Here is a 25751-nt window from a genome sequence, read left to right as displayed (position 1 = left end):
TTTGGACAGGAAGAGTTTCTACGCTTGCGTCACTACTCCGGTTGTGCGGTAGAGTGGAAAATTGACATCACGTCCAATTGAGAAAGTTTCACTCGTCTCATGAAGCTTTCACACTTTCTTAATTATGAAGCCCCAAAAGCGTAAAATTCTACGTATCCTGGTCGGTTTCGTCAAAGGCGTGCCCGGGCCAGGGGAGAGTGAATAGCAACGGCACGTGCACCCAGCCGCCCTCTCAAAACTTCACCATCGCCCTCACATTTCACCCTCCACAGAGGCCAGCGAGTACACGTCCGACTACTAGCGCTGCATTCTCACGCTCCCTCTCCCATATCAACACCCCGCCCAGCTATCTCCGCCCTGTTCACCACTTGCCCACGTACAGGGACTCAACACCTTGATCGCACACGAACATGAACAGCCCCGTCCCGGCATTCCTGCCGTGGGCCACGGCCACGGCTTTCGTGCCCATTGCCACGGCTACCGCCACGCCCTTTCCGCCCGCCGTTCTCGCGCAGACAGGCCCCGTGGTGTACCCGTCCATCTATCTCCCCGACCTCGCCATTTGGGTGACCTGCCCGTCCACGGTGTGCAACCCGATCGGCTCGAACAGCACGTTTTCCCTCGTGGACAAGTCTGTCACCCTGTACCACGACGCCGTCAACTTCGCCGCCCGCATCGCCTTCGGCAAGTCGCCTACCCCCGCCCCCGTCCTGAACCATGCCGTCCCGTCCGTCGACGCGCCCACGCCCACGCGCAAGCCACACACACAGACAGTGTCCGCCCCGGACGTCCAGAGCGCGTACCTCCTCCCGCCGGGCAGCTATCTCCTGTGGTCGCCCTGGAAGGAGGACCCCAGGGTCAAGTGGGGCTACCTCTACACCGTCGCGCAGATCCGCAACAAGACGTGGTGGGCGCTGGAGAAGTCGGGAATCCTGGCCTTCACGCACAAGCACTGTCCCGTGACGCACAAGAGTGGGCCGTACATCTGGTACCAGGGCGGCCCTTTTGTGTTCGAGTGGATCATGTTGCTGGGGCAGCTGCTGTGGATCGTGCTGCTGCTTTTGCTGATGGCTTGCTTGGCGATGGCTGGGAAGGCGGCTTCGCTGGCGCTTTTGGTCAAGGAGTTTGCGTTGGACCGTAGACCTTGGGTCTTGGAGCGTGTTGTGAGGTCTCCTGAGTCGTAAGTCCCTCCCGCATGAATGGAGCCATTGGATGTGAGCTAACGTTTTCTAGTGTTGCCTCCGCTGCTGGAGAGACTATTTCCGACTTGAGGAACGTGGGTCCTTGGGTCATTGAGCACGTTGCCCGTTCTACGGAGTAGGAAATCCCGACAGCATGGATTGTTTGACGAGTTACGAGCTGACAGTTTCTAGTGTCACTTCCTCCATTGGAGAGGCTAGATCGTTGTTGAATTACGTTGGACTGTGGGTCCTTGAGCGTGTTGCTCAGTATACGCAGTAGTAAGTCCCGCTAGCTAGGTATGAAATGGATCATCGAGCATGAGCTGAACTCTTCCAGTCTTACTTCCTTTTTGACTGCTCTGACATTCCGCGACTATGTCCAGATTGCAACGATAATGGTTCTCGCATCCGTGTGCAAGTTTTTGTGGGACTGGGAGTCCATGTTGCGGAGCGCATTCGCCCACCGAGACCAACAACTGAATAATCTGACCGGCGGCTTCAACATGCTACATCAGTACGTTGGTCATTGGCAAGACTACTGGCCTGATTTCCGAAACGACGTTCAAGTACATCTTGAGAAGTTGTACGGGCGGAGCAACGCCCATACCGGAGAGGTCAAAGCGCTGTGGCGATGGAGCAGTGATGCGAACAATGTCTTCTGCGCCCATCGGGATCAAGTCCACGCTGAGCATCAGGTTCTTCATGGCCAATTAGATGCCCACTTTGGCCAAATTAACGACCTCCTGGAAAACGCCACAGACACCAACAGCCGCGTTGATGGTCTTGAAAAGAAAAATAATATGCTGGAACAACTCATTATCATCATCGATGGGCGGTTGGGTGCCCACCGCCACGCCATGCTCACGATGCAGCAAATCATCGAAGCCCGCTTCAGTGAAGTTGACGAACGATTTGAAGATGTCGAAGCCGTTGCGGGAGAAGTCGAAACCGCCGTCCAAGGCCACCATGTAGACATCCGCTTCATTCGCGACAGCATCGACGCATTCAAGGCCCACGTTGAGAAGCAGCATGGTTCTTTATACGAGTACTTCCGCATCACCAAGGCCCTCCTCGATGCCACCGACGCCGACGTCCGTGTCATCCGCGAAAACGTCACCGGCCTCACCGGGCAAGTCAGCAAAGCCGTGCAACGCATCTGCAGCCTGGAGACCCTTGCCAAAGAGGCCGAGGAATTGTTCAAGCAGCAGCTCGCCGCCGTCCAGGGGAACATCACCACCATCAACCAGAGACTCACTTCCGGCCTCGAGAAGCTGACCATCACCGACAAGAAAGCAACCGCTGCCCAGACCCAAATCGCCGGCGTCACCTCTAAGCTTCGCGCGCTGCAAGACTGCTTCGCCACGTACAACGCGTGGTGGGCCGACGCCAACACCCAGTTCCGCACGCTCCTCGCCAACATTGCGAAGACCAACATGGCGGTGGCAACGCTGCGCAACACCTCCACCCTGCACAAGGACTACATCTTGTTCCTTTACTCCCAGGTTCTCCCCGAGTTCTCCCGGGACGCACTGCAGACCTACACTGACACCGTCGTCGATGCTCAGCCGGGCGCCCCGCTCCAGGTCGATGTCGTGCTCAACGAGCGGGTGCAGTCTGCGCTTCTCCGCATGCTTGGTGAGCAGATGGGCCCAGAGGCGTCGCGGGCTGGCAGTCGTACCGCGCCCGCGCGGGACCAGCAGGGGGACGAGGCTTTGAAGCCCGGGCCGCTTAGGATAAGGAAGAAGGCTCCTGTCGGTCATGCTGCGGAGGCTCTGACTGACAGATTCCTCCGGGAGCTCGAGGCTGCGCAGTGCGGGCCGTCAGCGGGTAACGAGTAGGCAGGGCTGCCCGATTCGATATCTCCCGCATGCAGAGCCCGGTGCCGGGCAAGGAGAGGACCACGACAATCGAATGACAAGATCCGCACGACCAGGCACCTACGACGCGACAACACCCGCCCACGACGCAAAGCTACCCAAGGCGCGCCACGCTGAAACATCTACCCACTCACGACACCACCCACCCCCCTTGTTCCTCCTCCTCTTCCCTTCCCTCCCTCCCTCTCCCGTCGTGGTCTCCGAGCTATAATCTTACGAACTCAGAACCCCCTCCCCTCCCCTCCCCCGACGCTCTGGACTATAATCTCACGAAACCAGAGCGTCGAGCCGCTCCCCGCACCGAACTTGAGGCTCCGGTCAACACAGACGAGTGTGGGGAACAGGCGCGCACCCCGGACTTGAGGCTCAAGCGGGATCTGCAGATGGCGGTCCTGGGGTCGATATAGGCGAGTGTGTTTGGGAGGGGTGGGAGAGGGCCAGGGGGGAGAGGGGTGGGGATGGAGTAGGGATGAGGGGAGGGGTGGACTGGCAGTTGGCGGGTTAGTGTGGTCGTGGACGAGAATATTGTGGGATGGTGAGGTAGATGGAGTGGCACGCGGGTCGGGTCGGGTCGGGTCAGGTGGTTCGGTTCTCGACGCAGCTTCTGCAAGGCGCGACAAGACGAGGCGGTGTGAGTTTGATCCGGTGCGGAGATGATCTGGGACGCATCTCTCGAGGTTTGGGCATTGTTTTGGCGCTTTATATACCCGGTCTAGCATCTCGTCTCATTTCATCTCATCTCATCTCATCTCATTTTCTTCTTCATCAAACGATGGCAACAATGCAATTGGTCTTTTCCAGTTCCCAAGTCCCCGCAAATGCATCCTCCCACCTCCTGCGTCGACCACACCACCCCTCCACGTAATACACTCCTCCTCCGAATACAACCCTCCCCCTAATACACCTCCCTCGCCGCAATCCAAACCCCCATCCCCTCACCCTCGGGCCTCAGATCAAAAACAACCAGCACATTCTTCATCCACGCATCCCCCAGCACCGCGTCGCCCTCTTCCATCCTCTGCACCGCAAGGCTGCACCGCCCCCGCCCCTCCCTCGTCAACATATCCTCCGGGTTAATATAGAACGTCGTGCCGCCGATGACGACGCCGAAGCGCGGCTGCTGCGCTCTGCAGGACGTGATGTACGTGTTGGAAGAAGGGACGTAGCGTGCGGGCGGGGAGAAGAGGGAGGCGAGGTAGTCGGCGGTGGCGTCGGGGAGGTAGAGCAGGGTGGAGCCCGAGTCGAGGATCATTTGGAGGGGTGCTGCTCCGTCCTGCCTGTGGGCTCTTTGGCTGGTGCCTGACACCGTGCTCGAAGTCATGTTTGCAACCGGCACGGTAGCGGGGCCCGACGGCGGCGTGATGGCGAAGCCGTCGACGGGGATGGTGTAGAAGGCGTAGGTGTGCGCCAAGACGGGGGTGATGGGCACGCGGACGAAGGGCGGGGTGTAAGGCACGTCGGGGATGCCGCCGATGGCGAGGAGGCCCCCGGCAGTGGGGGATTGGGGTGTGGGGCGGGAGAGCGCGAGGGAGAAGAGGGGTGGGACTTGATGCGTTTCGAAGCTTTGTTCTCGTCAGGCGTGTCCGCGTTGACTCCAACTCCAGGAAGGTGGACGGGGGTCAAGAGGAAATAGACAAGACTTACAGCGAGCCCACCACAGTCGTGTAGTTTAGATCGTGGTAGTTGGAAGCCAGCGTCGGAAACGCCAGCCCCATCAGCCCACTGCTCCGACCATCGCCCATCCACCACCCGCGCTCCACGACCCCAATCGTCTGCCGCACCGTCAGCCCGCCCTTGCTCCCGTCGACGTCGCCCATGCGCAGCTCTTCGACGCCCATCTCCCCCATCAGGTACTCGCCGTCGCTGTACTTGACGCCAAACACGCGGCCGGGGATCGGATTGTACGTCGTGCTGTCCACGACATCGTACAGTTCTCCGAACCCGCAGCTTTCCTGGGGCAGGCGTGCGTGGGAGAGGCGGCTGGTGCACGTGAAGCCTGACGCAGCGATCCATGTGTCCGAGGATCCAGTGTCGAGGATGAGGGTGTAGGGGTGGCCGGCGAGCGTGACGTTGGTCATGTAGACGCGGCCACCGAGAGTGTCGACGGGCTGTTCGATGGCTGCTTTTGGGACTGTGGCTGGAGAAGGGGTGGATCCGGGGAGCCCAGCGTTAGCATCTTGGGCCGTGGCTAGTGGTGGGAGGTCTGCTGGGAGAGAAGACACGTCCGCGGGAAATGATACATCTAAGGGAGATGGCAAAGCCACAGGAGGCACCACATTCCCAAGAGACTCCAAAGCTCCAGGAGATGGTAAAGCCATCGGAGATTCCACACCCACAGGAGGCGCGACACCCACCAGTGGCGCTGCCGCTACAGGAGAAGCTCCCCCAGCGACAGGAGCTCCCCCAGCTGCCCCGTCACCCCCAACCACCGGCAACGACCCAGGCACAACGACCGGCCCCATCCCAAACCCCGGCACCACAAGCCCCGGCACCGCAAAGTCCTGACGTCTCCCATTTTGATGATTCCTTCGCCTCCGTCTATGTAAATGCCTGGACGAGGGCGTGACAGGATGCGGGTGCGGCGCCGCAACGAGCGAAAGGACGTGCGGCGTTACTATCCGGGTCAGTTGGGTATTTTGCAGAGAAGAGAAGAGACGAGTGCAAGGGGAGTACCTTGAATGGCGGCGGGCGGCGCGCGATGGACCAGGGCTGCTGCGAGCGGGAGAACACATCGCAGATACAGGGGCAGACGCATGGTAGAGGTGAAAAGGACGGAAAAAAAGCACACACAGAGGGAAGAGGTGAGGTGGAATGCAAAGATGCGATGGAGGTATGGATTGAAGCTACTTATACCCCTTGCTTGGGATGCGCAGCAGACGCAGGTCGGGCCATGCATGAAACGGACTATCATCGTGACTTCATGGAGATGGCGGCAGCGAGCGCCTGGCGGTATAGCATGGCATGTTGATTTTGTTTCGTGTTCCCTGGGGAACTACGCTGACGTGCGGCGCCACGCTACATTCCAGTGGGCGGTGGTACCACGAACGAGCTCGAGGGCTGCCATAGTGCTACCCGATCTGCGCAGGTGCTGCTCTCCCGGGTAGGGTAAACCGAAGTCCGCACGTAAGATGGCTTACTGTTTGAGGGCAGACACTCCCTGACTCTCCTGGATCTACTGCCCAGGGGCGGTCACGTCGACGCAACTAGCAAGTGGCACCACGAGATTAGCCCAATCCCGAGTACATACCTGGGAAGTACGAGAGACATGTCATGATCCAACTGCCGCGTAAGGCGCTCTTGGCGCACATCCCTTGAGCTGCGTTAGAAGTGATCAATTGATTGCAGGTGAAGGCGTACATGGCTTGATTGAACTAGAGCAAGCATGGTGCCCGAATCCAACTGGCAACACCCTACACGCTCGGTGCTGGTGCCCAAGGAACGAGAAAGGGATATCGCGCCTAAGCTGCTCTCACAGTACTGAAGTAAGCCAATCCCGGGAAATATATCGTCACACACCTTGAACGCCGGACCCAAGAGGACTACCATCCGCCGCCTCGTCTGCCACGCCCTCCGCGGCGCCCGCCCCGGCCGCCGCCGTACCCGCCGCCACCGGCACCGAAGCCTCCTCCCCAGTTGCCTCCTCCACCATAGCCGTTCCTGTCTTCGCCAGGCGGGTACGAGTCCCGCGCAGGAGGAGCACGGCCCTTGACCACCTTGGCGAGGGCGTCGTACGACTTGCGCATCTGGGCGTATCCGAGGTGCATCTTGCCGTAGAAGTGGTCCGCGAGCCGGCGGTCGTTGTCGAGCCTGCTGAGGTAGGCGCCGCACACGTCGCAGACCTGGAGCTTCTGGTGGCCCGACGGACCGCCCGTCTCGGTCAGGTTGCGCAGCATCTTCTCCGTCTCTTCCTTCTCGGCCTTCTTGACGCGCAGCTTGTAGAACTCGTTGACGGCCAGGTTGACCATGCCCTCCTCGCCCATGATCTGGACCTCGAGCATGCCGGCCTCGATGGACCTGTTGAGCTCCTTGATGGTGTTGAGCTGGGCGGGTTAGCGGCGGTGTCTGGCCAGGGCGGCGGGGTGCTCACGTATTGGTTGGAGAGGCGGATCTCCTCGGTCGTCTTCTCGAGGCGGCCCTGGGCCTCCTTGATGCGGCCGTCGCACTGCCGGACGTACTTTTGCATGTCCAGGAAGTACTCGTAGTCAAAGTTCCAGGTGCGCTTCTGCTGCTCCGAGGCGTCGTGGTACTCGGTCTTGAGGGCTTCGTTGTGGACCTTGGGGCAGGGCCCGAAGTCTTGCTTGGTGTTGGTGAAGAGGTCGTGCGGGCAGTTGCCGACGAGGTACGACTTGCAGACCTTGGGGTCGGTGATGTCGAGCTTGGGCGCCTGCTGGTCGAAGCCAGTCATGGCTCCGGCGCCCATGAGCTGCTCTGCGGGGGGTCAGCAGTGTCGCTCGCGCGGGCGGGGGCAGACGTACCTAGCAGCCTTCGCTGCTCGGCGGCCATGCTGACGGTGCAGGTGGGATGCGCGCGCACGTCACGGAGCGGGTGAGCTGGACAGAGCGCAGAGCGTCGAGCGTGGCGCGTCGGGCGGCGAGCGTCGAGCGGCGAGAGCTTTCGCGCAGAGAAACGGCGCCAAGCCCCCGGCAGCCAATGGCACGCGCGCCTCCTTGACCACGGCCGCCCGCAACCACGGCCGCGTGCAGTGCTTCTCCCGGGGCGATGCTGCAATGCGGTCGTTTCTCTCCTTTGCGCTGCTCCCTGCCTTGATTGCTTGCGCGCACGCCGGCCCCGACTACCACGAGCGCCTGCTCCTCCGCCCGCTGCCCCAGGACGCGCTGCTGGCCTCGTTCAACTTCCGCAGCAACGAGACGGCCGCCGCCTACGAGCAGCAGAACTTCGGCCTCTTCCCCCGCTCTCTGGGCCAGATCCTGCAGCATGCACACACCAAAGAGCTGCACCTGAGGTTCAGCGTGGGGCGGTGGGACGCCGACAGCTGGGGCCAGCGGCCGTGGTACGGCGCCAGAGAGGGCAGCAACGGCGTCGAGCTGTGGGCCTGGATCGAGGCGGGCAGCGACGACGAGTATGGCGGCACATGGACCGTGGGACGCCTTGCTAACGCAACCACAGGGCGTTTGCGCGCTGGCTGACGCTGGTCAACAACCTCTCCGGGCTCTTCTGCGCCTCGCTCAACTTCATCGATGCCACCAAGACGATCCGCCCCGTCGTCTCCTTCGACCCCGAGGGCGACCATGCAGACACGTCCAACCTGCACCTCCTCCACGGCATCCTGCCCCACGAGGTCGTGTGCACCGAGAACCTGACGCCCTTCCTCAAGCTGCTTCCTTGCAAGGGCAAGGCCGGCATCTCCAGCTTGCTCGACGGCCACAAGCTCTTCGACGCCGCCTTCCAGACCATGGCCATCGACGTGCGCCCCGTCTGCGGCACGTCGGGCCGCCAGTGCGTGGTCGAGATGGAGCAGACGGTGGACATGGTGCTGGACATTGCCCGCTCGAAGCGCCCCCGCGACGACCCCATCCCGCGCCCTCGCCCCATCGAGGACATCGAGTGCGACACCTCCAAGAGCTACAATGCGCCCGACACCTGCTACCCGCTCGACAAGAAGACGGAGCCTGCCTGGAAGCTCACCGACGTGTTTGGGAAACCCCTGCGGGGTGCCTGTCCCCTGACAGCGGCCGAAGGCCCAGAGTCGGAAACCCTCTGTATCAATGCGCCACCAGAGCGCACGATTCATGTCAACACGACGGGCCAGTACACAGAGTCGCTATCAGCTTCAGACACACTCCGCTGCTACAAGCTGCCAACCGGCACCGAGCTCGACCTCGTCCTGCCCGAGCAGCGCATGACCACCGGCCTCGTACGCGGACAGCCTCACCTGTACGCCGCCCGCTCCATCAACGGCCACGGTCAAGAACGCGGCAGTGTCCAGGCTGTCATAAGAAACCCCTCGCCCACCGATGCCGTCGAGTTCACGTACCTGGAGTCGCTCCCCTGGTTCATGAAGCCTTACCTGCACACGCTGCGCGCACACGTGTCCGCCTCCGACGAGGACCCGCTGAAAGAGACGTATTACCGCCCCGCCGTCGACCGCATCCGCGGCACGCACCTCGAGCTGCGCCTCGTCATCCCCCCCGCCTCCACCCTCATCCTGACCTACGACTTCGAAAAGGCCATCCTGCGCTACACCGAGTACCCGCCCGATGCCAACCGCGGCTTTGATGCGCCTCCTGCCGTCATCCGCATACTGGGGCCGTTCCAGTCTGCCGACCGCAAGGGCATGTATCTCAGAACTACGCCGCTGCTACTGTCCCTGCCGACGCCCGACTTTAGCATGCCGTACAACGTCATCATCCTGACGAGCACCGTCATGGCGCTGGGCTTTGGCAACATTTTCAATCTGCTGGCTCGGCGCTTTGTGGGGGCAGATGAGGTGCCGGCGGCTGGCGGCCTGAAGGGCATCATTCAGGCCAAGATTCAGAGTGTTAGGACTAGGTTTGGGCGGGCTTGATAGACGGTAATGAATGTGTGTCCCACGGGTTGTTCAACCGTTGCAAAACAGACTTCGCACTCGCCATCGATGACGCGTTGGGCTATGGTGCTGTACATACGCATCGCCCTCGCCATCCATCTCCTTTCCCACCATGTCCCTCCACACTCACACCACCTCCGCACGCACCTCCCTCTGAATTCCCATGATCGACGCCAACTCTGCCACGGGCGTCCGCCCCGACCCACACTCCGTCGCGACCCCAAGCCCCCTGCTCCCCAGCACCCCGCGCCCGCGTCCCCGCCTCGTCCCCCCCATGCACCATCCCCAGATACACCTCCGGCACGTCCCCGTGCAGCCCCAGGTCGACGTCGGGCCTGACGCGCGAGGCGGTCTGCACACGGCGGATGGAGGAGGGGGGAGTGAGGTTCGATGTGGCCGAGGGAAGCTCGAGGGAGGGTGTTGTTTTAGTCGGGGTTTACATATGCTGGCCGGCTAACTGGGGTTCAGCAGCTAGCTGGATAGGCACAATGCTGCAAGCCGACTCTAATGCCTGAGGAAGGGTTCCGTCCCGTTCTTCTGCGTGGGTGTGTGCGGTCTCGTCGAGCGGAGCGGCATGCGGCGCTAGTGCTCTTGATGTGCGTCTGCCTGCTGTTTCCAAGTGACGTGCTGACTGGCTTGACTAGACTCCCAAGATCTACTGGCATTGCAGCACGGTGTGGACGCCTCAAAGCTGACGGGCCGAGACAGTGATGATTTTGCTTCGGTCGAAAGCGCGGCGCTGCAGGACATGCTGTGCGACCTCAAGGACTCGGGATATTGGGCAGACTGTGAGCACGTGACAGACTGCGGCCTGGAGCGTGGCAGGTCGACGATGAACTGGGTCTGAAACCAACCCTTCTAGCCGAGAAAGCATTTCGTTGTGTTGCGTGTTCGTAGCGGCGGTCCTTCACTCGAGGCCAGAGTATCCGCGGAAGTCCTCGCAGCTGAGATAGTTGTTTTCGATGAACGCCGTGTCCATTCGCAGCCCGTACACGTTCCTCCACTCCTGCTCTTCAGCGAACGGATGGATAGTAGCGCGCACGGTTCCCTTGACGCGCTCGATCCCATTCGGTGCGGTGGTCAGGGATGTGTTGAAGAGTCGGATCATGTTGTCGCACGTCTTTCCGTCTGCAAAGGTAGGCTGGTTGGTGAAATTCTTGAAAAACGACAACGGGAAGAGCTCCTCTTCTGTCGACGAGAACAACGTCGTTAGCCCCTCTGCACCCGTGAGACTCCGCGCGCTGAAGTAGGTGGTGCCGGGCTTCTTGGCCTTGGGAACTGCGCGGTAGGCATCACATCCAGGCTCGAATGTCGCGGGGAAGACGTTGGTGCCGTAGTCCGCTGCGCCTTTGAGTGCGATGTCGTGACCCGCACTCATGATCAAAGAGGGTGCCCACTTGAAGGACGTGTGGTTGTCGTTCAGCAAGTCGACAAAGGGGAATTCGATGCCGGTGCGCTGGGTCTGTTAGCTCAGATCTGATCGGACAAGTGTCGTCTCACAGAAAAGTCATCTATCTTGTAGCCAAATGCCTGGACTTCATGATCATGCACTGCCTGAACAATGGCCGGGTACATCCCCTGGGGGAAATTGGGCAGCAGCGCTCTGTAGGCGTGTTCCAAGATGCCATACTGAGGAGGGATGAGCTGTCGAGCCAGCTTCAAAGAAATCGGTATGACTGCCACGGTCCCATTCAGAGTACCCGTAGCATTGTTCGGATATATTGATGCTATAGGATTGGGCTGGTCCACGGTAGTGCATACGCTCAGTGATGTGTGTTGAGGGGTTCCAAAGTATGTTGAAGCTGCACACCGCAAGAATAGCAGCGATACAAAGGAGACCAGAAAGTACTGTAAGCTTGACGGCTTCGAGTGCATCTTGGGATGCTGGATGGTGAGGAAAGCCAGCACCGGACTCGAAAGCAGCGCAACGTCGAAATATGTGGTCCACATTGCAATCTACAATGGTTTTTGCGAAGGTTCAGATGGGAAAGAGGTAGAAGGTACGCCGCAAACCGTTCCAACCATCCGTATAAGAGGGGAACTGGCACACCCAGATTCATCGGAAACACATCCACCCGGCGCACGGACCTTCACGTTTGGACGAAGGAACGAGATGTTCCTTGAGCGGAAGGCGCTACGCCGACACTATTCGCGTATGCACGCGCATCCGAGGGTTCTATTGCGGCCTCGTGAACGTGCGCGCGTATGGCGTGGAATGTAGTGTTCCGAAGTGCGATCTGTCACCGCGACATGCTTGGTTGGAAGGGTCTGGGTTGGCGGCGGGACAGCCATGCGCCGAGACGCTGCGAGATGCAAGATCCATTGTTTTCGAGTGCGACTGCCCGCTGGGAGGGGCACTGACGACGCCAGCGTCTATTGTTGCCGTTCGATGTGGAAGAGGCAGAGGACGTGTCAAGGGTGGTCTCAGGTGCTTCTTTAGATGGCTCGTGCTCGCAAGGCTTGATTGGGTCCCAGTTCAGCCTCACGTTCTCTGCACCCTTTGCCAATGTCAGGTCATGGGCACTCCAAAGCCAACGGTCAAATCATGGACATTATCATTGGGATCTACAGGCGAGTCTCCGTCTATCATATGTACAGTACGCAAATCAGGCCCAATGGGAGTCGCATCGAGCGAAACTAGCCCACGCCTCTCGGCAACCTTTGTTTCCGAACTCGGGACACCTCCAACCTTCAAAGTGGCGCCGTAGCGCAATAACTGAACAACAGAACCTGGGTATTATCATTTCAAACGCTAGAGTGCTTGTCCTTGAGTAGTTCTTCGATTGTGTGATCGTCCATTTCATCGACCTTCTCGTCCAGTGTCTTTGGCTTCTCGGGAGTGGCTGTGGTTTTGCCGCTTCGCTCTGGCGAGCCCGACTTGCTCGAAGCATAGGTAGAAGTGCTTGCCGCTCTACCGAAACCCAATGCAGCGAAGCCGGAATATATGGAGTTTGCAAGTGCAGCAGCTGCAGTGGGCCGATCTTGCCGTGTCTCGCGCTCATCTTCGTAGTCGGAGGTTGCCGCTGACGAGGATCGCGACCTTGACGACGGCGTTGAGGTTTCGTAAGGTGAGGAGGTGTTGGAACTTGCATGTCGTTCTGGTGTTTCGTGTTCGGGTTTGATTGGGACTTCTTGTGTCGTTCCATGCTCTGTCTCAGTTCCCTCTAGCGTCTCTTCGAGTTTCCGGCCGAATAAAAGCGTGAAGATGACCACGAAGAGCACCTCCTCCGTGCTCCGATCCTTCAAAACATATCTGAGCTGATGCGTCTTGTCGTCAATGTACTTTACAACCGATATGGAAAATCCAGGAATCCTCAACGCGAAGTTGGCGAAGTCCAGATACGGATTGAAAAAGTCAGCTTGGTACATGCGCCCAGCCTCAAATGTGAACTTTTCCAGCTTCTTCTCGTCCAGGAAGTTCTTCCGCCGCTTGGAGGTCTTGGCGGGAATGTGGCAATCTGCGCGAATGCGCTGACCACTTCCGTGGGCGCCCTCTTCGATTACTCCTTTGGCATCGGACTCGAACGAAGCCAGCTGCTTTTCCGCAGGCACATCGGACGTGTGCTCACCAATCCTGAAAGCGAAAAACGAACTTAATGCAGGACCATACAAGTATGGTTTGTCGGAGTACGGGTCCGAATAGATGCCAGGATCCAGTATCGTTGTGACAATTCTCATCGCATACCGAAAGCCGGGAGGGAGTCGGTCTTTGATGCTGTGGTCGAAATCGAAGCCTGTGACCAGGTCGCTGCCTTTGATGTCGCGCTTCGGAACGAATGAAAAGCCTATAGAATAGCGATCTGAGGTATGCAGGGGGTGTTGGAAGTAATCGGAGGTCTCAGGCGAGTTGTGAGGCAGGCCATTGTAGTCTTTGATTTGGATCTTGAGCCAGCAGCTCATGAGGTCATTCTCAATGAGGTGCGCCTCTCCGCTGTTCACTGCAACTTCTCTATGTGTCGAGGTGTCGTATGAGTGTCCTGCTGTTACTTGCAAGCGGTACTTGTCGCGGGCGGCGGGGTCTACCACGCCCGCTTCTGAGCGTCCCATCGTGACGTCGGGATGCTGTTGATGAAGGCGGGATGCAGGCGATGAAGTGCTCTACGGATGGTAAAAAAATACGGCAAAGTCAATGTGATTGGCACGTGAAAATGTGTGGAAGTGGAAGGCGCCTCTGGGTTGTCAAATACTGAGAGTGAAACTGTGGTCAGTCGACGATCGGATGCAGGCTATACAGAGTAATATCACAGACTGAGGGACGATGGGCGCCACAATGCCCCAACGGAAACATGGTTTGACGCGTCTTCAGTTTCGCGGTCATGGCGGACGCATGACGACAGACCCAGGAGCCTGGCCAACCATCGTGCACATACGTTATCGATAGCGCCCCATAAGCGAGGGTGAGGGGCGGTGCTGTTGACGACGATGACTCCGCAAGCGGACGTGCAGAAATGGGCTCGCCGACTGATTGCTCCTTCAGGAAGCAGATAGACTGCGCAGTGTATTTTTCGGCCGACCTTGTGTGTCGCTAAATTGCGATGCGACGACAAAGGGGCGATCCCAGTTGTGCCACCGCTGCGCGTCTCTCAGCTTCTGTTATTGCGAACTTATTGCGAACTTCTTGCGAACTTCTGCTTAGGCAGCTTCTTCATCCGCTGAGCGTCTGCCGTCTCTGCATCTATCCTCGGCTCCTCTTCCTCCAGCGCCTCAATGTCTTCCGGCCGCAAGTGGCTGCCCGGTTGCGAATGTCGGCTCCTGTGCTGGCACAGGTGCTGGTCCTGGAGGCGGGCTGTCTGGGGTACTTGTACGGATGCGTAGCGCCCGTCAATAGCTCCACGTCTTGATTGCGAGGCGGCGAGTGCAGCGCCATAGGACTGGCATTTGCTGAGCAACATAACTCGTTGGGCTGCCCAATTGAGTTGTATAATTCTGCGGGACGCTGCTGCTGCTGCTGCCATTGGCCTGGACTTGGGTATAGATGCGAGTAGTTCGAGCCATGATCCACTACTGGTTCACTGTGCAGTTCCGGGGTGGAGCGCACTATCGAACCGTTGTGCAGCTCCGGCTTCTGCGATATCTCCGAGGAGACTGGCACGACGACTTGTTTTTCATCGCTTGGTTTATACGGCTCTCGTGGTCTAGATGTAACCAATGTCTTCCTCTTGGGTCTCCTGCGTAGAAGGAAGAACACAAGCGCGATTATCCAAATTCCAAGGATGACATCGACTGCTATGCCAGCCTTCGCGCCCGTGCCTAATCCCCCATTACCGGAAGGCGCGTTCCCTGTGCCTGTGGAAGTGTTGCTTTGATTTCCGCCAGAAGTCCCCCAAGGCGGACCCAACATGCCAGTCGTGCTTACCCTCGATTCTTGTGTAGCAGATCGTGTATCACTTTCTCATGTAGCCGACGAAGAGGTGGATTGAATGGACCAGGAAAGCGAGGATGTCGACGAAGACGTGGATGGCCTCGCCTGTCTGGGAGTGGCCGCAAAAGAAGCGCTCGAGGAACGACGATGCTGCTGCCGAAGCCTGGTCGCTTCCACACTCTTTCACGCAGCATTGCTGCTGTACTGAAAGATCGCTCGGGTATTCCGCTATGCACATGCTCTGCCACTGCACATCAACGAGGGGATCGTATTCGCGTATTTTTGGACAGGTCTGGCTCGACATCACCGCTGTATTTACAGGTGAAATCCAGTGTTGCCTACGGCACAAATCGCACGGATCAGCGGATCTACTCAACAATAACCGGAGCTGGAGCCAAACATACGTTATTGCAGAATCTTACGGAAGGACTGGAGTCGCAAAGCGTTTCGCACGTCGCCATATTCGCTGAGCCCTATGATTCTCTGTCAGGCCTCCGAAATACTATTTGGATTGGTCGTGCAACATCTTGTTGAAGACCTGTTGCGCGTTAGGAATATCGACCACGGGCAGACCGGCAATGAGAACGCAGGAAATTTGCCAAGGCTGAGACTTGCTGATCTGGGGACACATGGATCTTATAGAAAGGCAGCGTCCGGTTTAAAGTCCGCTTATCCTCATTCGAGCTTTGCTATTTTGGCCTTGCATGAGATGGCTTGCCTTGAAAGCTGCGGTTGGTTGTGGATGCAATCCATCGGGGGCCTGAGTAACTTGGCAATGTCTTAGGTGGGGGCCGGCGCAGAAGTATGACAGTAATGGTTTTGATTGTTGTACTGATACTGCGAACATACTCAATCTACACGTCAAATTCGTCTCGCTCGAATCCTTGATTTCATGTCCACCCTGCGGCTCTCTATTATCTGCATATCTTTCGTAATACCTCATTTCAAACGATTGAACTTAAACGTCCGTAATTCGCCCAATTCTGGAACAGACAGTACCCCTTCCGCATCTGCGTTCTCTATTGCAGCACGACGATCCCGGACACTTAGCATCTTGCCGTTCATTGCAACCATCATGCTTTCGCCACGATTGACAACTTTAGCGTGTGCCTCCGTCATTTCAGAGATGGTTCGCAGACTGCCAACGGGTCAGGGGTCGATGGGGGTTTCCAGACCGGATCGGTTGGTCGTTCGAAGCTAATGACCTTCAAATAGCGATCTTTCACTAGCTTAGGTGTTCCTTCCACCGTCCTTTTGGTGCGCTGGCATGACAATAAAGAGGGAAAGTCAGGATGTGACCCTTGCAACAATAATAAGACCCCAGTCCACAAAATGTGAGTATAAGGGAAAACATCACTTGTGGAACAGGGCCAAACCTCGGTTGGACCACGCTAGTCTACTCCACTCTATCTACCACTCCCTCGGAAACCCACCTATGCATCGCATTTCCATCTTGGCACCACTATTACCAGCCGTACTTGTCGCTTTTTATGAGCTTTCTTCAAGCAAAGCTCCCGAATCATGTTCTGATTTACTGTCGACTCGCGGGCGACGTTTCCCATACACATCTCCGCACTCCGGGTATCGTCTCCCGCATGGGCTCGAGCCTAGATCTCAATGCGTGTGATGTACCGACCCTCATGTCAGGTCAAACCTGCACTAGTTACGATACCCCGTGGGGATCCAGGCTAATGCACCAACCCCCGCTTCAGACTGCTGATCATGCCGGGACATAACCGTTGTTGGTTGGTCAAAGGATCTCACATGTAGCTTGCAAGCTGCCGAAACTGCTCTATAATAAGCCTAAGTACCGCCCAGAAATGATACTGCCGTCTTATATTTGGGAATATCAAGTGTATCTGGAGCATCATGACGCATACTAGTGGCTATAATGTTGCTGTGGGCCTCATCGTAGCGGTTGGAAGCTTCACCTACGGATTTGGTAAGCACCATCGTCCTAATATAAGGCAGTTTCTGACCGTCCAACTTAGGTTTCGCTTCCTTCGCGACCAGCATAGGTCAACCTGGCTTCTTTGCATACTTCGGTCTTTCGCAGACCGGGCCAGGGGCATCTTATACCAACTCCATCATCGGCGCCGTCAACGCCCTGTTCTTCTTTGGCGCTTGCCTCGGGGGGCTCTTCGGCGGGCCCACGGCCGACAAGATCGGTCGGAAATGGACGCTCTTTGGCGCAGCATTGATATCCGTCATCGGCGGTGCTTTGACAGCAGGTAGCGTGCACGTTGCCATGCTCATCGTCGTCCGAATACTCCAAGGAAGCGGCCTCGGCGCTCTCGCAACCCTCGTCCCCATCTACCTCTCTGAAGCCTCGACGCCATCTAAGCGCGGCATGCTGACCGGTCTTCATGGCTTCTTCCTTGTCTCAGGCTACAACATTTCTGCCTGGGTTGGTTTTGGGTGCTCCTTCTCCGACAACCTTACGTTTGGGTGGCGGGGGCCCATAGCATTCACCTGCATCCCGCCTCTTGTCCTGCTCATAGGATGCTTCTGTAAGCACACCCCGGGCACAAGGAGAATTTGCCTGTTTTGCGCAAGGAGAGACTTCTTTCTTCGCTAAGAACACCTGCATACACCACCCTGTCGTAACTCACGCTGACTTCGCGCCCGCAACTAGGGATCCCCGAGTCCCCTCGCTGGCTTATCGCTCAGGGCCGCACCGACGAAGCCTGGACCATCCTCAGCAGACTGCACCACGACCCCCACGACGAGGACCAGGTCGCCGCGCACGAGGAGTTCTACCAAATGAAGAAGCAGATCGAGTTCGAGGCGCAGAATCCCAGCGGGTACATCGCCATCTTCCGCACGCCGTCGTACCGGAAGCGCGTATTTCTGAGCTGCTTTGTGCAGTATGCTGCGAATGCGACGGGTGGGCTCGTCATCAACTACTACTCTGTGATTATATATGGTAATCTGGGGCTCTCGGGACACATGCCGTTGTTGATGTACTGCATCTATACGCTCATCGGTGCGCTGGGGAATCTTTTCTCGCTGCTGACCATTGACAAGACGGGTCGGCGCTTCGTAAGTGGCACGCATTATGGTCCCCCAGGACATACTGACCGCATACACAGGCCCTGCTCACCGGCTTCACCGGCTGCATGGTCTGCGTCGTCATCGAAGCAGCCATGGTAGGCGCCTACGTCGACGTCGCGACGCCCTCGCTCGGCGGCCAGAAAGTCGCCATTGTAGCAATCATGATGTGAGCCTCCATCCCCTCATCCCCTGCCCCAACTAACCACCTCGCCCACCCAGGTTCGTCTTCTTCTACGGCCTCTTCATCGACGCCGCCTCCTTCATCTACAGCGCCGAAATCCTCCCTACCAACATCCGCCCCCACGGCGTCGCCCTCGCCACCACCACCTACTTCATCGCCTGCATCACCTTCGTCACGCCTGGCGCGACCGCCATCGCCGCCATCGGGTACAAGTACTTTGTCCTCTTCGCGTGTCTGACGCTCGTGAGCGTGATTGTGGTGTACTTTATGTATCCGGAGACGAAGGGGAGGAGTTTGGAGGAGCTTGCGGAGCTGTTTGGGGAGAGGGTCGTGGTGCGGTTGACGGGGGTGGATGGGGAGGAGAGGGAGGAGGTGCACGCAGAAATCAAGAGGGAGATGGTGGCGGAGAGGGTGGAGAAAGTGTAAGGGCCGAAAGGGGGAGAGGTCTGGATGTAGAGAGTGCTGTGACTGAGTCAGAATACGCGCTGTTGGTTGTACAGGGGTCATCTTTCCTGGGAGATGTGTGTGTTCAAAGTCATGTCTGTTGTGATACGTATAGCTGAGCGCTGCCATGGGCGATTGCTTTGGGGCTTGAGAGAGAGCCCTGGGATCGTCTCGATGTGGTCATTCCTGCAATGTCCTCGTCGCATGGCTATAGCGGCATGGAGATGTTGGACCCTGGAATATCCTTGATGCTAGTATACGCGTCTGTTCTACTGTAACCCGTCAAGGACAACCAGCGGGAGACGGACCTGACAGGCGAGCGATATGCATCGTAACGGCGTAAGATCCGAAGTGCAGAGCGAACAATGCGTCGGGAGCACGCGCAACAGCAGAAACCCTCCAAGCTGGAGATGAGGCGATTAGGCCAGCGCCAGTGTTCCGCAACAAACGTGCCCTCGTGGCTAATTTGTATTTGGTATCTCATCGCTAGCAAACTAGATGGCGTCGGCCCAAGATTAGCAGCACGCCCGCTCGCTGTGCAACACACCAACTCCCGTCTCTATCGCCGTCATTGCCGTGTCTATTAACCAACGGCGCGGCCGCCCTTCCATAAGCGGCCACCAATTACTTCGAATGCCCAGATTTATAACGCCCATGATGCCATGCCATGCCCGGATAACGCCGCGCCAATGGAAATAATACAATGTGGTTGTTCTTGTGCCGCGCGATGCATGCGGCGAGCCTACGTGCCCTCGCACACCTTCGGGTCCACGGGCGAGCCCTCAATCATCTTGCCGTCTTTGCAGAGCCACGAGCCGATGAAGAAGTGCTTTGTGAGGACATCGGGATGGTCGTCCGACACGTCGCCAAGTGAGCCGAAAGAGATCTTGGGCATGACCAGCACGTCGCCGATCAGCATGGGCTTCTCCATGTGCGTCATCTCGTCGCCGGTGTGCTCGATGCCCGTGACCTTGGTGAAGTAGTCCATGAAGATCTTGGTGAAGGTCCACGGGCCCGTGGTGCCCATGATGTCGGGGAAGGAGGCGCTTTCGCCGGCGTGGTTCGCGGCGACCAGCTTCCGAAGGTTCTTCTCGGTGAGGAGCACGAGCTCCTCAATGATGGGGTGCTGGGGCTTGGCCATCATGACGAATTGTGCCAGCTGGATGGAGTAGGGCTGGCCGTCCCAAATCTTGTTGCGGTTCTCGTCGCGCTCGATGCCGATTATGACATTGACCTTGTCCTTATACTCCTGGGGTATCCAGTCCTTGACGGGCTTGCGCGCCTTCACGTCGATGTCAGCCCACACACCGCCCTCCTTGAGCAGGATGAGGTAGCGGAGATAGTCCGCCTTCATGACAGCATTGTCGAGGCTGGTGAACAGGTCAGAGACGACTTTGGGGAAGTTGTCGAGCACGTAGGCGTCTTCGTTCGCGTCGGTGATGCGCTCGTAGCGGAACTCCGGGTTGATGGTGCGCCATTCGTGGCCGAGGCCTTTCGTGCGATCGGTCGGGTCCTCCGAGTCGTCTTTCCAGCTTTGCCACAGCTTGCGAGGCCATGTCGCATTTTTGATGCCATCAAACGAGGTGCATGAGGCTACGCGCCGATTAGCATTCTGTAGCACGCGAGCCAAAAGCAAGGGCGGACAGCAAACTCACCATGGTACGGGGTGAACAACAACGTCTCGTTGTGTATCTGATAAACATGTGTAGACAGCAAGAAGAACGAGAAGACTATCAGACAGCCGACCAGGACATAGCGCCGCGACGACGCGGCATTAGATAAAAAAGCAAGCGCAGACATGTTCAAAAGCACGAAGGGTAAAGAACGTGTAAGGAGGGCAGGCTGCAGTTGCGCGAGGGGTCGGCAGCTCTAGTATTTCAGGGCTGTGTCCTTCGATGGTCTCCCGCTTACGCTAGGAGCCAAATCCTTGCCGTAAGGTGGCTTGTCGCTGGCCGTCTTGGGCGCTCGTGTTGCGCCCCCCGTAATTTGCTCTGGGCGCAAACTCGCGGCAGAATTTTCCCACCTTCTCGCTGTCTAGCGTAGAATAGGAGTCTCACGCTGCGATTCTGCGCTTCTATCTCAATTTAGGTCCCGATCAGTAGGAACTTTGTTAGTCCGAGGCCGAAGGCGGCGGAGAGTCTTCACCGCTCCAGTGACCGCCTTTGGAAAGGGGCTCCGCCGGCCTTTATCCGCGGTGACATTTTCGCCTGGTCTGTGAGGCGCCCCGTCTCATGCGCAGGGCCAAGAAAGGCTGAGCGGAGGACAACATTTCCAGAATGCGGTGGCCTCGCTAGCCATGCCGCCCACCCGCCAGTACCGTCCAATTGTAAACAGATGCCAAGCCTGAGAACAGTGGAATGAGGGCCCGAACTGATTGGGTTGTATATTCTCATGCGAAGGAATAGTTGTAAGGCGTCATGCCATATCGACATTTTGTCTTGTGGAACCTTGCCGTCAAAAGTGTATTTACTTCTTGGTAGCACCTGTACTTTTGTGCCGCAACCAAATGCTACGTTTGACCCACGATGCTGGTTGAAGTGCGGTGCAAGCTACGGTTAGCTCAGGAGGTAACACTGAAACCTCTTAAGCCACTGGCATGTCTGCGCCTGTACTGCAAGACACTCTTAGTTGAGCGACTCCTCAGCGATTGAATAGTCACTTCTCGGGGCAAGTGGCCAGCATCTGCGGTTACCGAATCCCTCTCTGGCCGCATACTGATGTTCGTCGAAGGCCTGCGTAACGAATCAACAATGGCCACCATTAGCAAGAGGTGCATACTTCTTCAGCATCGTAAATCTGCTTCCGCCAACCGTCTGTACTGATGTCAAAACCCTCCACTTTGATTTCAATATCCCCGTCAACAATGACAGAAACGTGGTACCCGTCTTTCTGCAGTTTCTCTAGTCCCGGATAGAGCTTACTGGCGGCATGCAAAAACCTTCTCTGTCTCTCTTGCACGGTCGCTAAGGATTTCCTGAAGTCTCTTTTCTTGATCGCAAGCGCAACTTTCGAGACCCGGCTCAGCGCATGTATATATGCCAGCTCAGTATCAAGGTCGGTTCCAGCAACCGTCGGACCGAGTTTTGCCTGCTGCCCTAAGTGAAATCTGGAATTCGGTTCCCGATATGACAGGTCCACAAGGACGTTTTTCATCTGGTCCTTAACCGTCGCGCACCAGAAGTCCTCGCTGATGAATTTCGGTATGAGCTGCGACGTCTTGAACTGAAAAACAGACATGCGCCACCAGGCCTCTATGATTTCATGCTGCAAGTCCGGGCCTACGAATCGCTCTTCGAAACAAAAACTGGTGTCGCGCCCGCTCCAGGACTCGACGAGCGCTACAGGGTTCTCAGGCGCGATGGAAAGCGCCCGCAAGTTCCAGTCCGTGATCGTGTGGTGGGCATCGGCCCACAACGCCTGGCATACCATGTCGCGTAGTTCTCTAGGCAGCTTCTGTCGAACGCAATCGCAGAATATGCGACACTGGTATGCCGCATATGTTGCCCAGTGTTCGCGCAGCTCGGTCTCGAGCTTCTGCACCGCCTCTAGATTTTGATTCTCGTCGACTTCGATACTGTGGATCTCCGCTGCTACCTCTTTGCGTTTCTGCTGAGTGACGTGCAATGCTGTGGAACCCGTAAGATATTCATCCTTCCCGATGTTGTTGGCAACGTCAAAGAGCTCCAGCACGTTGGTTCTCAGGGAGCCGGCTCGCAGATGGAGTGCAGCGATGGCTTGCTCGGAGCTGGGAATGGTCAGTAGTCACTTGACTGAGGAAGAAGCTGACGCGCCTTCGAATATAGGCCCAGTCGATGGTCGGAATTGGGATCGCAGCTTCACCGAGTCGTTTAAAATTATCGCCCATATTGTTTCCGAGAGTCATGGGACTTTAGAAGTTTGTGCTAGAAATAATGATGTTGGCCATACATGAAGCGTTCCTTCCCAGGCTGCTTATCTCCGACACCATGTTAAAGTCCGACTTCTCTGCGTCCCATCGTCACATTCACTAGTAGTGGACGCAGATGGACGCTATCTGGATGTCCATTGCACTTAGATGGCTTGATGTGAAACTTCCCAGCTGTACAGATAGTTCTGAAAGCGCGCGATGGTTTAAGCCTCAAGCACCAAGAAACAGAGTAAATCTTGCGAGAGGTTCCTACTTTCTACTCTGATTCTCATCTTATTTCAAATTCTCCCAAGCTTCTTCGCGAACCAGCTAATCCCACCCAGGAACATCGTCACGCCACTCCACACAATCAAACTCCCATAACCCGTCCCAAAAGCTCCCCCAGCCTTCCCCCGCCACCCGTCGGCCTCGAGCAAGACTTCACTCAGTGGGCCGCTGACCACTGAACCAATACCTTTGCCTGCCGCAAACAGTGCGACCACCATACCGGTGTCGACGCGGCTCACGCCGTTATCGTCTCTGCAGTTTTCGCGAATAGCAAGAGTTATGCCTGGCCATGTCGCGGTGTACCCTCCTGCAAACGCGCCGTACATGATGGCGAAGATGTAGAGCGGTGCCAGCGAGGTCGAGAAACCCCATACCAGGAAGCACGCCAGTGTCGCGCCGACTGATGTGATCATGATAGCGGTGTTGATCTCAACGCGATCAACGAGTGCGCCAACGGCGATAGTACCCACTACGGCGGCGGCGTTGATGAGTGAGATGGTGAGAGAGGACGCTTCGTTGGAGAGTCCGATTGCTTTCGCGTACGATGGGAGGTAAATTGATGGAATAAAATAGCCAAGGCCTTGAATGATGTTCCCGGTCATAAGAACGCAAAACATGCCTGTCTTGCAGAAGTTGAGGTCGAGGCGGCGGCGTAGTCCGACACCTATGCTTGGGCGTTGCACAGGAAGGCGACCTTTGAGAAATATGAGTGACGGAAAAAGGAGGACAGCGGAGATGACGGCCCAGATGCGTAGGGAGGTGCGGAAGCCGTAGTCCTCTAGAAGCCAGGTCATAAGGAGTGGCACGAGCATACCACTTGTGCCTGTACCTGCCCACATAATCCCGAAAGCGAGGCCCTTCCGTCGCACAAACCATTCGTCAAGGTAGACAATAGATGGTAAGTAAAGGAGGCTCCCTCCGATCCCGTAGAGCACACCTTGCGTGAGAATAAGCTGCCAGACAGTGTTTGCGAAAGATGCGCAAATAAGTCCAAGCAACATGACAGAAAGGCCTATCGCACTGAAGCCTCGTACGCGGTGAGGAAAGGTACTTGTGAAGCCTATCACGAGCGGCGACGCGAAATACATGATGCCGGTCGCTGTTGTACCGATTACTGCTATGCCCTTTGAGTCATCCTTGAATAAGTCTGCGCTGGTATAGTACTTTTGGAAAACACCAAAGGCAAACGGGAAGCCCCAGACAGTGGCCTCAAGGAGGAAGCACACGGAAAGAAAGACCCACGCCTGACGACCGCCATCAGCCGGAGGCAGCGCTTCAGCCTCTTGGCCGCGAGGTTCGAAGTCGTGGTTCCCTTGAAATCGTTCGTGCGCGATAGGCTCGAACTCATGAATTTCCTGGTTGTTCGACATTGTGGATTTTCGCAACACTGGCTTAGGTACCCGGTCTCGAGGAAGGAGTGTAAAGGCGCTGACAGACAGGCTGCGATCTGAGCCGGAATCGGACCTCTGCGGGGTTCGGACTGAGGTGCTGATCAAGGTCAAGATCCTGTTGGCATAACATCACTCCGACCTGGTGGTGACATGTCGGATCAAGCGTTGTAATCGAACTCACATTACCTCAGGCATACTTGAGACCACGTTTGATAGTAGACGAGTTCATGCCACAAAATGCTCGACACCAAAACGCCCTCCCTGCAGCGCCAAGCGGACAACGACCGGTAGATTGCGGATCGGCCCATAGCACAAAAATGCCGCGGAGGCGGGTTGAAGATCTACCAGGCGTAGCGAAGCTAACAATCGTGAGCGATGCGAACACGGAATCAGATCGACACTGCAGGTCCAGCGTTTGTCCCGCCGTCTATCGGAGTTTCCAGCACCCCAGAGTATAGATAAGGGAGAGCAGTCCCTGCATACGCGTAACATCAAGCAAACATGACCGACGCTCTGAATGACAGAGAGTGGCGGCGTTCCACGTCCACGGCGGGACAGACGTACGTCGTCTCCACATCCCGCAATCTCCCTCACGACTTCGTGCAGAAGGCGTTCGACAACCCGGCCATGTACTGGGCCAGACCGATCGCTCCGGACCAGATGAAGACGATGCTCGACCATTCTTGCACGCTGGGCATGTACGAGGCGAGTGGTTCAGAGAGAAGACCCATCGGCATGGCGCGCATGATAACAGACTACGTCACGTTTGCTTATCTAACCGACGTCTACCTGCTGGAGGAGTTTCGCGGGCATGGGCTCGGACAGTGGCTGGTCGAGTGCTGCCGCGAGGTGGTCCTGGCCATCCCAGCCTTACGGCGTGTTGTGTTGCTCACGGACTCGGAGCAAGCAAAGCAGCTGTACAGACGCGAGCTCGGCATGAGCGTGGCAGGCATCGAAGAAACAACGGTCGCCATGACGGTGCGGCAAGCGAAACTGCAGGCCCTGTTCGGGTCTTCTGGAACAACACGTTAGGCGGCCGCGCCCGCGCTCCGATGGACGCGTCATATCGCTGAGCGCTCGATGCTGCGCCGGGATCGCAGAACACCACGCGGCGGGCTGCTTAGCTGCGAGAAACGTGCGCCAACGTCTGGATGTGTGGAGTGGTGAATTCAATGCACGCCGTTTTGGGCTTAGCACGTCAGATGTCGCCATCCCCGTATCACGATTCTCGTTTCGCCGGCGGCGGGGCTTGATCCCATCTCGAAGGAGACTAGAACCCGACCTTCACCTCCATCATGAGTCTAGCCACATTATTAATATGGAGTCTGAACTGCCTGCCTGCTCCTGTCAGTGCCGTTCCACCTCTTGCTCCTGCTCCTGCGCCCGCGGTACTGGTACCGCGCTGAGAAGTTCCCCCCGCCATTCGCCCTTCCCGACCCTTTCCGATCAGTAACAGCTACCCTGGTCCCGCCGTCGCATATTGACCGCAGCAAACGACGATTTAATATCTTGGGCCGATAGTTTGCTTTTTCCCTGTGTT

The 25751-nt window shown here is 57.3% G+C and overlaps 13 protein-coding genes across 13 annotated transcripts; 5 read left to right on the top strand and 8 right to left on the bottom strand.

Moving 5' to 3' along the window:
- The first annotated feature begins 203 nt into the window (after window positions 1-203).
- Window positions 204-1428, top strand: CC84DRAFT_1168992 (uncharacterized protein). The gene has a single exon (XM_018179547.1). It carries the CDS (start codon window positions 411-413, stop codon window positions 1182-1184), a length of 774 nt encoding a protein of 257 aa, XP_018030505.1. The 5' UTR covers window positions 204-410; the 3' UTR covers window positions 1185-1428.
- A 504-nt stretch (window positions 1429-1932) lies between these two features.
- On the top strand, window positions 1933-3195 carry CC84DRAFT_1168991 (uncharacterized protein). The gene has a single exon (XM_018179546.1). The coding sequence runs from the start codon at window positions 1982-1984 to the stop codon at window positions 3017-3019; it is 1038 nt and encodes a 345-aa protein (XP_018030504.1). The 5' UTR covers window positions 1933-1981; the 3' UTR covers window positions 3020-3195.
- Window positions 3196-3953: 758 nt separating this feature from the next.
- On the bottom strand, window positions 3954-5376 carry CC84DRAFT_1222452 (acid protease; the record flags this gene model as incomplete). Its single annotated transcript, XM_018183372.1, has 2 exons — window positions 3954-4620; window positions 4703-5376. The coding sequence occupies 2 exons, from the start codon at window positions 5374-5376 to the stop codon at window positions 3954-3956; spliced, it is 1341 nt and encodes a 446-aa protein (XP_018030503.1).
- Window positions 5377-6597: 1221 nt separating this feature from the next.
- Window positions 6598-7463, bottom strand: CC84DRAFT_1222451 (LUC7-domain-containing protein; the record flags this gene model as incomplete). Its single annotated transcript, XM_018183371.1, has 2 exons — window positions 6598-7098; window positions 7146-7463. 2 exons carry the CDS (start codon window positions 7461-7463, stop codon window positions 6598-6600), a joined length of 819 nt encoding a protein of 272 aa, XP_018030502.1.
- A 322-nt stretch (window positions 7464-7785) lies between these two features.
- CC84DRAFT_1190875 (GPI transamidase component GPI16 precursor) lies at window positions 7786-9584 on the top strand (the record flags this gene model as incomplete). The annotated part of the gene is made up of 2 exons (XM_018181145.1): window positions 7786-8138; window positions 8186-9584. The coding sequence occupies 2 exons, from the start codon at window positions 7786-7788 to the stop codon at window positions 9582-9584; spliced, it is 1752 nt and encodes a 583-aa protein (XP_018030501.1).
- Window positions 9585-10512: 928 nt separating this feature from the next.
- Window positions 10513-11555, bottom strand: CC84DRAFT_1222449 (uncharacterized protein; the record flags this gene model as incomplete). Its single annotated transcript, XM_018183370.1, has 2 exons — window positions 10513-11061; window positions 11106-11555. 2 exons carry the CDS (start codon window positions 11553-11555, stop codon window positions 10513-10515), a joined length of 999 nt encoding a protein of 332 aa, XP_018030500.1.
- Window positions 11556-12331: 776 nt separating this feature from the next.
- Window positions 12332-13966, bottom strand: CC84DRAFT_359633 (DUF1769-domain-containing protein). Its single transcript, XM_018185900.1, has one exon. The coding sequence runs from the start codon at window positions 13650-13652 to the stop codon at window positions 12351-12353; it is 1302 nt and encodes a 433-aa protein (XP_018030499.1). The 5' UTR covers window positions 13653-13966; the 3' UTR covers window positions 12332-12350.
- On the bottom strand, window positions 13967-15286 carry CC84DRAFT_359673 (uncharacterized protein). The gene has a single exon (XM_018185901.1). The coding sequence runs from the start codon at window positions 14944-14946 to the stop codon at window positions 14281-14283; it is 666 nt and encodes a 221-aa protein (XP_018030498.1). The 5' UTR covers window positions 14947-15286; the 3' UTR covers window positions 13967-14280.
- A 1056-nt stretch (window positions 15287-16342) lies between these two features.
- On the top strand, window positions 16343-18987 carry CC84DRAFT_1130058 (arabinose-proton symporter). The gene is made up of 5 exons (XM_018175848.1): window positions 16343-16909; window positions 16959-17477; window positions 17603-18009; window positions 18060-18187; window positions 18241-18987. Exons 1-5 carry the CDS (start codon window positions 16837-16839, stop codon window positions 18626-18628), a joined length of 1515 nt encoding a protein of 504 aa, XP_018030497.1. The 5' UTR covers window positions 16343-16836; the 3' UTR covers window positions 18629-18987.
- Window positions 18988-19081: 94 nt separating this feature from the next.
- Window positions 19082-20926, bottom strand: CC84DRAFT_359723 (uncharacterized protein). Its single transcript, XM_018185902.1, has 2 exons — window positions 20302-20926; window positions 19082-20239 (listed from the first exon to the last, which is right to left on the bottom strand). Exons 1-2 carry the CDS (start codon window positions 20444-20446, stop codon window positions 19389-19391), a joined length of 996 nt encoding a protein of 331 aa, XP_018030496.1. The 5' UTR covers window positions 20447-20926; the 3' UTR covers window positions 19082-19388.
- Window positions 20558-22542, bottom strand: CC84DRAFT_1209796 (uncharacterized protein; the record flags this gene model as incomplete). The annotated part of the gene is made up of 4 exons (XM_018182243.1): window positions 22438-22542; window positions 21425-22391; window positions 20792-21195; window positions 20558-20669 (listed from the first exon to the last, which is right to left on the bottom strand). Coding segments are annotated over exons 1-4 (1575 nt in total), but the record flags the coding sequence as incomplete, so codon positions are not given.
- Window positions 22543-22758: 216 nt separating this feature from the next.
- On the bottom strand, window positions 22759-24430 carry CC84DRAFT_1168982 (putative MFS monocarboxylate transporter). The gene has a single exon (XM_018179545.1). The coding sequence runs from the start codon at window positions 24188-24190 to the stop codon at window positions 22832-22834; it is 1359 nt and encodes a 452-aa protein (XP_018030494.1). The 5' UTR covers window positions 24191-24430; the 3' UTR covers window positions 22759-22831.
- Window positions 24431-24438: 8 nt separating this feature from the next.
- CC84DRAFT_359872 (uncharacterized protein) lies at window positions 24439-25503 on the top strand. The gene has a single exon (XM_018185903.1). It carries the CDS (start codon window positions 24713-24715, stop codon window positions 25241-25243), a length of 531 nt encoding a protein of 176 aa, XP_018030493.1. The 5' UTR covers window positions 24439-24712; the 3' UTR covers window positions 25244-25503.
- Window positions 25504-25751: the final 248 nt, after the last annotated feature.

The sequence above is a fragment of the Paraphaeosphaeria sporulosa genome (genome assembly GCF_001642045.1).
Source record: "Paraphaeosphaeria sporulosa strain AP3s5-JAC2a unplaced genomic scaffold CC84scaffold_13, whole genome shotgun sequence".
NCBI lineage: Eukaryota > Fungi > Ascomycota > Dothideomycetes > Pleosporales > Didymosphaeriaceae > Paraphaeosphaeria > Paraphaeosphaeria sporulosa.
The sequence above is the reverse complement of the archived record's forward strand: the minus strand, read 5'-3'. Positions and strand labels throughout refer to the sequence as shown.